Source organism: Carya illinoinensis, chromosome 6, assembly GCF_018687715.1.
Source record: "Carya illinoinensis cultivar Pawnee chromosome 6, C.illinoinensisPawnee_v1, whole genome shotgun sequence".
Lineage (NCBI taxonomy): Eukaryota > Viridiplantae > Streptophyta > Magnoliopsida > Fagales > Juglandaceae > Carya > Carya illinoinensis.
In genome coordinates, this window is record NC_056757.1 from 8,402,808 (window position 1) to 8,415,792 (window position 12,985).

General features: G+C 42.3%; 2 protein-coding genes across 2 annotated transcripts; both read left to right on the forward strand.

Moving 5' to 3' along the window:
- Positions 1 to 1,875, forward strand: LOC122312498 (protein yippee-like At4g27745). Its single transcript, XM_043127121.1, has 4 exons — positions 1 to 162; positions 322 to 493; positions 634 to 758; positions 1,436 to 1,875. The coding sequence occupies exons 3-4, from the start codon at positions 666 to 668 to the stop codon at positions 1,661 to 1,663; spliced, it is 321 nt and encodes a 106-aa protein (XP_042983055.1). The 5' UTR covers positions 1 to 162; positions 322 to 493; positions 634 to 665; the 3' UTR covers positions 1,664 to 1,875.
- Positions 1,876 to 2,667: 792 nt separating this feature from the next.
- On the forward strand, positions 2,668 to 12,961 carry LOC122312497. Its single transcript, XM_043127120.1, has 5 exons — positions 2,668 to 3,042; positions 3,314 to 3,519; positions 10,185 to 10,283; positions 10,761 to 10,834; positions 12,536 to 12,961. The coding sequence occupies exons 1-5, from the start codon at positions 2,742 to 2,744 to the stop codon at positions 12,759 to 12,761; spliced, it is 906 nt and encodes a 301-aa protein (XP_042983054.1). The 5' UTR covers positions 2,668 to 2,741; the 3' UTR covers positions 12,762 to 12,961.
- Positions 12,962 to 12,985: the final 24 nt, after the last annotated feature.

Here is a 12,985-nt window from a genome sequence, read left to right on the forward strand (position 1 = left end):
ATTTTCTATCCCAAGAATGCTATTGTGCGTCTCATGCAGCAGATGCGCTCGCGCGTGAGTCATCAGTGAACTTGAAATGCTGCCGAAAATCCTCTCTCTGTGCAAAAGCTCAAAGTCCGAAGTGCAAAAGCTGCCGCCTTGAATCTGTATCACAGTGATTAGGTTAATTCTGATAAGAAAAAAATATAAAAATTCCATGTATTTAATTTATTCTATCGTAACAGCAACAGTTCTCCAAAAATAGAACCTGTTAAGTTTTTTGTATTTAAATATATTTTCAAAAATATTCTTTGATGTTCTTGTTATTTGCGTTTAACACAGATCCTGTCTCCGTCAGACCCTTTTGTATGTTCAAACCCTCAATAAAATAACATCGAATCTTTACTCAATCTTGTAAGCAACTTTGCTCTGCCGTCTAATCTTGCACGCCAACGCCCCCAAGATAAGACTTTCTTGCTGCAGACTTTTTGGGCCATCATTGAGCTTGTTGTAGGTAAAGCAATGCTCTTTACGCTTCTCTCTTTCATATTTTGGTCTCGAATTGGGTTTAGCGTCTTTGATGCTTTCCGTTCTGTGTAAATGATCTTTTGTTTCTTCTATCTGGGTGTTTTTCAATTTTTTGTGGGTTGGTAGAGACTGGAGTTTGGAGCTGAAATTGTTGGTTGATGGCGGAATTGATAGGGCCGAGATTGTACAGCTGCTGTAATTGTCGAAACCATGTTTCGCTTCACGACGATATTATTTCCAAGGCTTTTCAGGTGAAGCACCTCAATTCCCTACATACTGTTTCCTTTTTTGTCACAATATCAAGCATATTATTAGGTTTTTTTTGGACATATTATCGTTGGTTTCAAATCATTCTTGTAAATGGGGAAATCCCAAGCTGCGATTCGAGTGCAGAGGATTATTCTTGAGAATTATGAGGTACCCTTGAATTGAAGGCTCTGAAATACACACACCGAAGTGTTTTAGATTGAGGAACATATCTATGAGGATCTATATTGAATTCAAACCCATATAACAACCAAACAGAAAAGGGCTAAGAGAAAGAAATGAACCCAGAACTGCCGTTCTTTTATGGGTAAATAGGTTTGTTGGACGCCAAGAGAGGAATTCAGGTCCAGTGCAAACTACAATCTGAAATAAAGGAGAGCAATTGGATCTATACTTGTGATGGCACATAGAAGACAGCTACACCCAAACAGTTATAGATCATGAGAATAACTGCCTTGTCATGGCAAATCTCTGTATGAGCCTTTGCAATGCCATCCCCATACTGATTACTTAGATAAAGAATTCATAAACACACATATGTTGCTGATTATGGCTTGGTGTTATTGCCATCATTTTCGTATCTTTTACGAGTACTCCTATTGTTGTTTTGATTTGGGGTAGATCTCCCTCTATCATTCTTTTCCACGATTATTGTTATCAGGGAAGACATGGCCGAGCATTTTTGTTCTCCCACGCAATGAACATCGCTGTTGGGCCAAAAGAAGACAGACATCTCATGACTGGTCTCCACACTGTAGCTGATATCTATTGTGCCGATTGCCACGAGGTGTTGGGATGGAAGTACGAGCGAGCTTACGAGGCATCACAGAAGTACAAGGAAGGAAAGTTCATCTTTGAGAAGTCAAAGATTGTTAAGGAGAACTGGTAGCATGCCTGCATTAGGTTCCTCATCCCATCAAATTTCCCACCTTGAAGTAATTTATAATGGTTCATGAAGTTCATCTTGTACAGGAGGAAGTTCTACCCATCTGAAAAAATTGTCATTGTTTCTCAGTTTTTCAATCTTGCAATGTGTTCATTTCTGGAAATTGTAATTTGAATCTTCAACTTCCGTGTTAATAAACTGTCCTCCTTGTTCAATATGTGATTTCCATATTCCATGTAGATTCATGGGTATAAAACCTTATCAACAGTTCTGTTTAGTTGTTTGAAAGACAAAGGAAAAGGAAAAAAAGAGAGAAAAGAATGGATGCTTTTTAGGCTTTTCTTTCTTGTCTTTCGAGAAGTACTATTAGAGTTATAAAGAGATTTCATAAAATAAACTCACAGACTGACGTGATTTCATGTTATACATTAGTTTGTGAGTTAAATATAACGTATCATGTGAAATCACGTCATTTTATGAGTTTATTTTGTAAATTTTTTTTTGCAGCTAAAGAATCTTATACTAAATTAGTCTGATTAGGTTATATCATTCTTTTTGAAGGGGATCATATTCAATTCTTCATAAGCTTTGATGAGTTTCAGTTTTACAAAGCACCTCAAAGAGAACCTTTTGCTGGGGATGAACACTGAACAGGGCCAGGAAGGACTACTTGTTAAATCTATCCCATATGTATTCGTTGGAAACTGCCAAACACAACTCCAAGTTTTTATTACAGAAGTCTTATAAATTAAGTTGGGGCCATGGCTATCACATCATCAATGCAATAGTTTGGCTTGCCTTTTCATTTTCTCAATTTTTGACACCTCAATTGTGAAGTCTATATTGTAAAACTTGTAATTTTCTTTGAGTTTGGGAAATGGAGAGCGGAGACAGGCGGTGACTACTGAGTTGAGGAAATGAAAAGAATACGACGTCGTATTAAGTCTCATCATTCATCCCGATTCCCGATTCCTCACCTGGTTGTTTAAACGTGGCTATTAAAACGGGACGTTTTAATTACCACCGAAGACGGCTATTTCTAGAGGGAGAAAGGGAGAGAGAGAGAGAGAGAGAGAGAGAGATGTACTTGAAGAAGGCCCTTTGGGCGGAGGAGGTAGCTGCGAAGGTGTCGCCGGAATCGGAGTCGCAGCAGGATTCTGCGGCTATGGTAGTCCAGGAACTGGTTGATTCGCTGAACCGGCAGCGGCTGTACCGTGAGATCACGCTGGCCCTGAAAACCGGGCTCCGTGACGCCCGAGCAGAGTTCTCGTTCCTCCGCATTCGCGGCCTCCGAAGCCTCCTCAATTTCCTCCGATCCGTTGCAGAGTCAGACTCCACCATCCAGCTCTTCTGCCTTACTCAGTCCGTCCCCGAGCTTCGAGGTTTCTTTTGTTTCCTAAATGATAATCTCATCTTAGAGAGCTCTGCTTCTGAATTTGAAGTTTCTCGTTCTAATTCTAAAACGAAGGCGTCTAATGCGTTCATCAACTAAACGCCAGTAAAAAATTAGTAACAACTCTAAATTTGGATTACATTGCCTTAACAAATTAGACTAGATTAGATTACCGAAATGCAATTGTGAATCTTGTTTGTGGGTGGATGACTGTTGTAAGTTCGAACTTAAATTGATAATATTGGTTTACGGTGTAATAGTGGTTCCGGCTTTGTTCCAACATTCACTAAAAGAGACACAAGACGAGAGAGTAGCAAATTTGGATCATTTATTTGGCGTAGAGCCTTTGAAGATAACTAGTCCCTCAACTGATGCCGAAGTGGCACTCGCGCTGCGGGTCTTGGAAGGTTGTTGCCTGCTCCATAGAGAGAGCACAGCTTTGGCCCATCACCATAAGGCAATTCAGGTATCCTCCGCTTGTCATTGTGTTATTATTTTTAGTGTAGAAATGATGGGAAGATTCTTATGTTGAAAATGATAAATCTATGTAAATGTATTTAAAATAATAAATATAGGAGCACTAAAAGGCCATTGCTCTGATCATAACCCAAATTAATGGTGCCCTGCTTCCAGTTCTGACCGGGGAAAACTTCTTGTACTTCCTTAAATCACAGAATTTTGATATAAAGCTTGTTGCATTTTCATCCTTCTACTTAAGGAGGACCAGGCATACCATAGGCAATCCTACTTGTCCAAAAATAGGAACTTAAATTGAGAACGGGACTCACAATTTTTTTTTGATAAGTAATCAAAAGTGTATTAATCAAAAACAGGCCTAGCCCAGTATGTACATGAGACCGCCTCTTTAGGTGGGAACAAGAGAGAGGAGAAAATCATGAAGGACCATCCCATTGAAATCAACGGCAATGGCCCATTTACAAAGCATACTAAAGAAAAAAGCCAGCAGCTCCTCTCGTGTTCGCTCCATGTCTTCAAAAGTCCTAGCGTTCCTCTCCTGCCATAAAGACCACATGATGCAAATGGGTATCATCCTCCAGACCGCTGAAATCTGAGGCTGGCCTCCTATATTGGGCCAGCAAGCCAAAGTTGCTGCCACTGTCCCCGGCATAACCCAGCCCATCCCAACTCTGTTTAGCACCTCATCCCACAAAACCCTTGCAATCTTGCAATGAAGTAAAAGATGATCTACAGACTCACCCCCTTCCTTGCACATACAGCACCAATCTACCACTATAACTCTTCTTTTTCTCAAATTATCAGTTGTGAGGATCTTACCCAATGCCGCCGTCCATACAAAGAAGGCCGCCTTAAGAGGCGCCTTGTGTTTCCATATCCTCCTCCAAGGGATCTGACATTGTGTATTCCGCTCAAGAGCTACATAGAAGGAGCGAACTGAGAACTTGCCTTTCCTGTGCGGGATCCACCACAACCGATCCTCATGGTGATTACTCGGCTTCACGGAGTAAAGGAGACTGTAAAAAGCCACAAATTGATTCACCTCCCAATCTTGTGCCGCCCTGATGAAGTTTATGTTCCAATGAAGATGTCCTCCCGCTACATCCATTACCTCCGCCACTGAAGCCTCTTTAAGGCTGGCAATTTGGTAAAGGGAGGGAAACAACTCCTGTAACGACACATCACCGCACCAAGTATCTTCCCAGAATTTGATCCGGATACCATTCCCCATCTGAATGCGGGAATGCCGAAGGAAGACCATCCAGCCTTTCCTGATATGTTTCCACAGCCCCACTCCATCAGCTCCTCTAACTTCCTTCGTACACCATCCACCACATATATCTCCATATTTGCACCCAATCACCCCTTGCCACAAGGCATCCGGTTCCCGACTATATCTCCACAACCATTTACCCAAAAGTGTCTGATTGAAAACCTTCACATTTTTTATACCCAGGCCACCCTTGGAGAAAGGGCGACACACTGTTCCCCACTTGACCAAATGGTACTTGAACTCCTCCCCCAGACCGCCCCACAGAAAGTCTCATTGTAATTTCTCAATATGGCTTGCTACTCTTGCTGGAATAGGAAAAAGAGATAGGAAGTAGGTAGGCAAATTAGAGAGAGTGCTCTTAATCAGAGTGAGCCTTCCCCCTTTCGATAAATACATTCTCTTCCAGCTCGCCAACCGTCTCTCTATTTTCTCAATCACTGGTTCCCACAAGAGGGGCGATCTTGCCCCTATCCCCAATGGCAGACCCAAATATGTCATCGGGAACGAGGCTACTTTACACCCAAGCAATCGAGCCAGTTGTCTTAAATTTGGCACCACTCCAATTGGTACTATCTCGGACTTATCAAAATTCACTTTTAATCCAGACACTGCTTCAAAGCACAGAAGCATTGCCTTCAAAGTCCGCACCTGACTCTGATCTGCATCACAAAGAATAAGGGTATCATCTGCAAAGAGTATATGAGATATGTTAGTAATGCCTCTCGCCTGGGTTCCAACCGAAAAACCGCCCACCAAGCCATTTCGACTTAAAGCCGACATCATCCTGCCCAACCCTTCCATCACAACAACAAACAAAAGTGGCGACAATGGATCACCCTGTCTCAGGCCTCGTGAACTGTGAAAAAAACCAGCTGGACTACCATTTAACAACACAGAGAATTTCGCCGTTGACACACACCAGCGGATCCATGCTCTCCATTTCTCGCCAAAACCACATCTCCCAAGGATATATAGTAGAAAATCCCAATTTACATGATCATAGGCCTTCTCCATATCCAGCTTGCAAATGATTCCATTACCACCATTCTTCATTCTACTATCCACACACTCATTTGCAATAAGAGCCGCATCTAGGATTTGTCTACCTTTAACAAAGGCATTTTGAGGCTTAGAGATAATCTTCCCAACCACCTCACTAAGCCTGTTTGCCAGCACTTTAGAAATAATCTTGTAAACACCACTAACCAAGCTGATGGGACGATATGCACTTACCTCATTAGCCCCCACCTTCTTCGGGATTAAAGCTATGAAAGTTGTATTTAGGCTTTTTTCGAATTTTCCAGCCTCATGCAGTTCTTGAAAAACCTTCATAATGTCTTCCTTAACCACATCCCAGCAATCTTGAAAAAAACCCATAGAGAACCCATCCGGTCCCGGAGCCTTATCCTTGGCCAATTTTCGCACGACCTCCGACACTTCCTCTTCTTCGAAAGCCCGCTCCATTCGAAAAACATCACTCTCCCCAATGGAGTCAAAAACCAAGCCATCAGGGAGTGGCCGCCACCTCATCGGTTCAGTAAGAAGTTGCTCGTAGAAGCCAACTATATGGGCCTTAATAGCGTGTTCTTCCCTGCACTCCGTACCATCAATTTTCAGCATCTCAATATTATTGTTTCTCCTATGAGAATTTGCGACCCGGTGGAAAAACTTGGTGCATTGATCTCCTTCCCTAAGCCACAAGGCTCTTGATTTTTGCCGCCATGAAATCTCTTCCATCAGAATAATTCTCTCCAGCTCCTCACCCAACAAAGTCCTCCGCTCAACCTCTACTTGGGTAAGAGATCTAACCTCTTGAATTTGTTCGATTTCCTGAATCTCCCTCATTTTCCTTTCTTTGTTATCCCTTAGATCACCGAAAGAATGTGTATTCCAGATCTTCAAATCTCGTTTTAGAGCTTTCAGTTTACCCGCAAGGATAGGAGTACCCTGAAAGTGATAGGACACCCACCACTGTCTTACTCGTTCCACAAAGCCTTCCGTCTTCAACCACATGTTCTCGAATTTAAAATATCTCCGGCCATTTCTCACTCCCCCACAATCAAGCAAAATAGGCCAATGATCTGAACTAATTCGAGGCAATCGCCTTTGCCAGACATCATGGAAATGACTTTCCCACTCCGGGGAGATAAGGAAACGGTCAAGACGGGACCACGTTTGGTTGTTGGCCCACGTGGCGGATCCCCCAGCTAACGGTAGGTCTACCAAGTTCAAATCAGAGATGCATTCAGAAAATTCAATCATAGCTGATCTCCCCCTTCTATTACCAAAAGATTCACTTGGGAATCTTGTGACATTAAAATCACCCCCAATACACCAAGGTAGATTCCACCAACTATGCAAACCCGCTATCTCCTCCCACAACATTACTCTGTTACTATCCAAATTTGGCCCGTATACACCTGCAAAAGCCCACAAAAAGTTATCTGACACACTCTTAAACGAGCATGCTACTGTGTACCTTCCTATAAACTCCTCCATTTTTTCCACCACTCTCTTATCCCACATGACTACCACTCCACCTGACGCCCCACTAGAGGCCAAAAAAACCCAATCTACATGCACTCCACTCCACAAGCTTCTCACAATTCGCCTATCAATCTGCTTCAGCTTGGTTTCTTGCAGGCAAACAATGTCTACTTTCCACTCCCGAAGTAAGTGCCTTATCCTCAAACGTTTCGTAACCTCATTTAGGCCACGAACATTCCATGATACTATTTTGGGTTTCATTGAGAAAGGGCTGGCCCCTTCCCTTTCGGCCGACTCCTACTCGAACTACCCTCGGTGTTCAAAGACCACATCAACCGCTTAAGCTCTCTTTGTTTTTTCGAAACGGATTTCCGTTGGTGTTGATGCCCTGCTTCAATAGCTGTTAGTAAAGCCATAAATTGTTCCTCATACCCCTCGCATTCAAGTCCCACTACTTTCTGAATCTCCTTCACCTTATCGAACACCCATCCGGAAACTCCTGAATGAACAGGAAATAGTAAATTAAGAGGTGTCGGCTCCACCTCTCTAGTTTCCTCTACCCCTGGAAAAACCATCAAATCTAAGTTCTCTTTCAAAGCCATTGCATACTCATCATCAGTAGAAACCCCTTCCAAAGAACCGTACATAGATCCCTCCATTTCCGAGTCTTCCACTCCTTCCCCATCCCTCACATCCACTTCAAGATCCCTCACACCCACCGACGCATGCCTATCTTCTTTTCGGATCTCAGAGCAAGCCCATACAGGCTCCACATAACCCATCTGTTCATTCACGTCTGGAACAAGCCCATAAGTTTTCTTGCTCAAAGTCGGCGTTTTCTGGGTCTGCAGAGGTGCATTCGGCCCTCCCTCTCGCTTCGTCGAGTCCTTAGCGTGATCCACCTCCACATTCCGTTCCTCCCACACCTGTTCGCCGACGTCGGAAAGCTCCACCCAAGTCGCCGGCACATTCTGTTGCTCCTCCGACGCTTCCTTGCTCAAAAACGACTTTTTCTGAATCTGAAGAGGTGCGTTCGGCCCTCCCTCTCGCTTCGTGCCCTTAGCGTGAACCACCTCCCCATTTCGGTTGTCCGACACTTGTTTGCCGTCGTCGGAAAGTTCCACCCAAGTCGCCGGCATGTTCTGTTGCTGCTCTGACGTCTCTTCTTCCGACAACGGCACGGGCAGCATTACTAGCTGGGTTGAACCCGTAAGTTCAGCAACCCGCGGGTCAACCAGATCGCACGGGTCCAGGCCTTCACGCGGGTCCAGGCCTTCACTCTCCAGGCCTTCACCCGGCCCACTCGATGAGGCCCTTACGGCGGATGGGGCCATTTCCATCGTCTGATCACCCAGTTGGGTTTCATTAGAAACCCGCTGGGCCCTTGCTTGCGGCCCATTTGTTATTAAAGTCCCATTCTTTTTAATCCACATACTGCCTTTTCCATTTCTGCCCCTGTCCTCATACCGGTACCATCTCCTTTCCTTTTTCAGCCCGACATGCCATCGTACTTCCTCCAACTCTTTCTGCAGCTTCCTCACCTGCCCCTGCAACTCCATCAACCTCCTACGAGTCTCCCATGCCTCCTGTCCAGCACGCAACCTACTAGCTTCTGCATCCCGTACATGGTGTGAGGCTCGATGCTTCTCTTCGTCAGGGGCCCTGTCACCATCATTTCTCTGCACCTGGTTTGGACCAGCCGTCGTGAGAACTTCCTTGAAAGATCGGATGGTCACCCCTCTTCCAAGGTTGCTCGCCTGAGGTCCGATAGCAGTTCCACCCCTAGTTCCCCTTGCCTGGATAAGCTCTGCAACTGATTCTTTCAGCCTTCTCCATCCCCACCCATTTTCACCTTCAGGGAAGCAAAGCATGCCATTTCTTCCTGTGTGACCATACTCTGAAATGGACAAATAACGCCCACGCCTATTCTCACACCGTTGAGCCACGAAGCTTCGAAAGCTCTCCCGTATCACCGAATAAACCACCTTTTTTCCCCCTCTCAGACACTCCTCCAGGACTCTCACAAGCCACGAAGCAGTATTGAGTCCCACCAACACATCATATCTCTCCTTCCAGCCCCGTTCAACAATACTTATGTTTCCCCCCTCCTTCACCAGCGTAAGCAACTTAGACTCAACTACTAACTCTCTTGTCTTGCATCTGGGAAGTAATTTGGGCTGTAAGGAATTTCCCCCAACCATGTTGATTCCAACTTGGAAACAGTATCCTCGTGAAGGTTTTGATTGGCCTCAGGAACAGGAACTTGCAGAGATCTGGAATCTTTAAAAAAATCCCGACTAATCTCTAAGAATGAGTCAACCTATGAGCTATGTTGAAAGACGCTATCAACAATATTTTCAAAAACATACAATTACAAGTGTAAAGTAGCAGACGTAGCGGATTAAAGTGCATTTGCAGATAGCTTAACATAATACAAAATCCCCTCTCCCCCAAGCAAGATCTACAAAAGGGTCAGAAACTTGAATGAAGAAAGTGAATCACAGATTAAATTTGCATCTTTTGGGTTACCCATTTGGCACTTTATTAATCATCTAATCAGCCATCTAAACGTTAACCATGGTTATTGACCCAAAGAAGAAAGCTAAATGGTAGATGCCTTGTGTGATTTTCAATGGACATGGTTACTATCACATAGGGGTTCATAGTTCAGAGTTTTTATCTCTATATTTTTCAAACTGATTGTCTTGTTGAAATCTTACATTCTTCCTGTTCATTTTGTTGATCTGTTTAAAAATACTTTTACCACCTGTCTTACGAAATTCTATATTATGGCATTTTAAGTTATATTCTTGGCTATTCAAGTGTGCCAATGTTGGTAGGAATCAACTTTTAGTCCTAAATACCAGACTTAGAACTAGTTTTCTATTATGCAGGTTTTAATTAACATATTATCTACTCGTGGAGTACTTGAACAAGGTGCATGCTTGGATGCGTTAATCTCAATAATGCTGGATTCAACTGCCAATCAAATGGTATTTATATTCTTATAGCTAGTCATAATTTATGGATCAAACTTTGGGTACCACTATTGAAGATCTCACCACGACTTCTGATTGTCTCTCTCAAAATTTATTGGCCATAATTTCTTTGTAGCTGGTTTCTGATTAAAGTTAATTGTACCTTTTTTAGATTTTCTTTTTAGTTAATTGAAGTGCTGTCAGTATTTTGTTATTTCTATCAATTTTGGTTAGGCTGTGATATTGGTTTGAGTAGGCTCAAATGAGGAAATGAGATTTTGGAATATGACTGATAAGATTTAGCCAATCAAGTTCACCTTACTAGTCCGAGAGCAGAGATGTTTCATTCTTAATGCCCTGCATAAATTTTGGCATAAATTTTTTCTGGACCTTGTAGCCAAAGAATCATCCCAGCATTTTAAAGTGAACTTTGAGTGGTATAGTTTTCTGTATATTCATTAACGTGTTTGTACTTTGGTTTCTATTTACAAGGATTTTGAGGCATGTAATGGCATCGAGGAAGTTGCAGAGCTCATAAGAGACAAACAATTGGATGAAAATCTCAGGTATTTTCCTTTTCCTCGCTTCAATGCTTACAGCATCTGTTATGTAAGGTGATGCAGTTCCTCTCTTATGGCAATACCAAATCACCTTTTTCTTCCATTATGGTCAATACCATGTGCTCTAGATTTGCTGTTGACACATACAGTAACAACTTCACAGATGGCCAGCTGGTTTAGATTCTATGGAAAATAGTTGGACATGAAGAATAGTTTTCTTTACTTAATTTCTTTTGACTTTGAAGCCTTTTCTACTGCATTCCTCCAGATTTTTCTAACAAACACATTAGGGAGATTATCGATTTATTATATAATAAGTTCTGTCCTTGTTCACCCATCTCTCTCGTCACGAGCTCCACTCCCTATTCCTACTCTTCTCCAGTGACCCTTGGTTGGGTCAATGTGTGTTCGTTATTCATCCAACTCAGCAAATTGGACCATTTTAATCTTTGGAGCTGATTTTTTTGTTCTTTCCAAATGATTGTATTCTTATTGAGTTAAACTTGTGCGATACCCCATTCTAATAAGTTATAAGGTAGGTGGTGTATGGGATTCCACATTACTTGGGAAGGATAAGTTCTTGCTCTTTATAATATTCCAATGGGGCTCCAATTGTATTATTAAATAGTCATTTTGGAGTATAGGCTATAGGCCATGTGGATTGAGTATTTTATTGGAGTATTACAAATGGAATTAGAGCCTATCCCAACTAGAAATGTGGGACTTGAGCCGTGCCACCTATGATGAACTAACCCGACGAGGACATTGTGAATATTTTGGTTGGGGGGGGGGGGGGGATTGATACCCTCATTTTGATAAGTGATAAGGGTAAGTAATGTATGGGATCACACATTGTTTGGGAAGGAAAGGTTCTAGCTTTTTATAATATTCTAATGGGGTTCCAATTATATCATTGACAAGTCTTTTAGGAGTATAGGCTATGTGGCTTGAGCATTCCACTGGAGCGTTACAACTTGGCATTTTATAAGTGAGTTGAGACTCGAGATGAGACAAATGTAGTGAGCTGAGAGTATAAATTTTTTAAATTCCAATGAGGCTCCAATTATATTATTGACTAGTCCTTTTGAAATATACGCTATGTGGCTTGGACCTTCCACTGAGCCGTTACAACTTGGCATCTTATAAGTGAGTTGAGACTTGAGATGAGACAAATGTAGTGAGCTGAGAGTATAAATTTTTTAACAGTATGGCAGTCAGGGAGATCTAAATTGAGGGAAATGGAATATTTACCTAAAGCAAGTTTCCTTTGAATTGTACTCGAGTAACTTTTGAAGTCTTTGAAATAAAATATTTACAGCACCTCTTTAAATGGTAGTCACATGATTGCAGGCTGGCGGTATTTCCTGCTTTCTTTTTCTAGACAACCCTTTTTGTTGTGCGGCTAATCAGTTTTAACTGGAGCATTTGACAACTCACCTTAACTTGTGTTTGATCTAAAAGATAAATTCTCGTCTTCTTACCTTCTGTCCTACGTCTCATACCCTAGTTTATTTGATTAGAAAAGCTTTTTGGAACCCACTGTGGTCATTAAGACTTGTGAATGTACCTTTGACATGTAAATAGGAGATGGTTTATTGGTCACTAATTTTCCATAATCTCGCTCTTGTTCAACCCTTTTTGGCAGGATATTTTATTTATAACTAGTCCAATACATGGCAAGAATAAATATCTTTTTCCTGTGATTAGGTTGAAATGTGGCGAGTTCCTGTTGCTACTCATAGGGCATGTAAATGGGAGGGAAAAGCCTCCCTTGGCAGCCATACACGAAGACATAAGCCGACTTCTAGGAGAGAAATCTGCCTCCTTGATATGGGCAGCCAGCCAATTTGGCTCCACACTGGATCCCAAGGAAAGACTGACGGCTTTGCACATCCAAGCTGGAAGGGTGCTTGAGTCCCTCGATCTGTACTAAATCTTGACATCACCATGCCTGTGCTGAATTTAACATAGGAATGTTACTTTCAACCATTCTGGTGCTACCAGTGGTATTTGTCATTATTATGTTGAAGATACACATAGAAAAAGCACAAATGTTTTTTTCCTCTCCGTCTGTATCATGTTTTACTATTGGGTGAAAAGGCCAGTAATCAAGGTAAAATGTTTCAGAAGCAACCTTTTGGAACTTTATCCTTATAT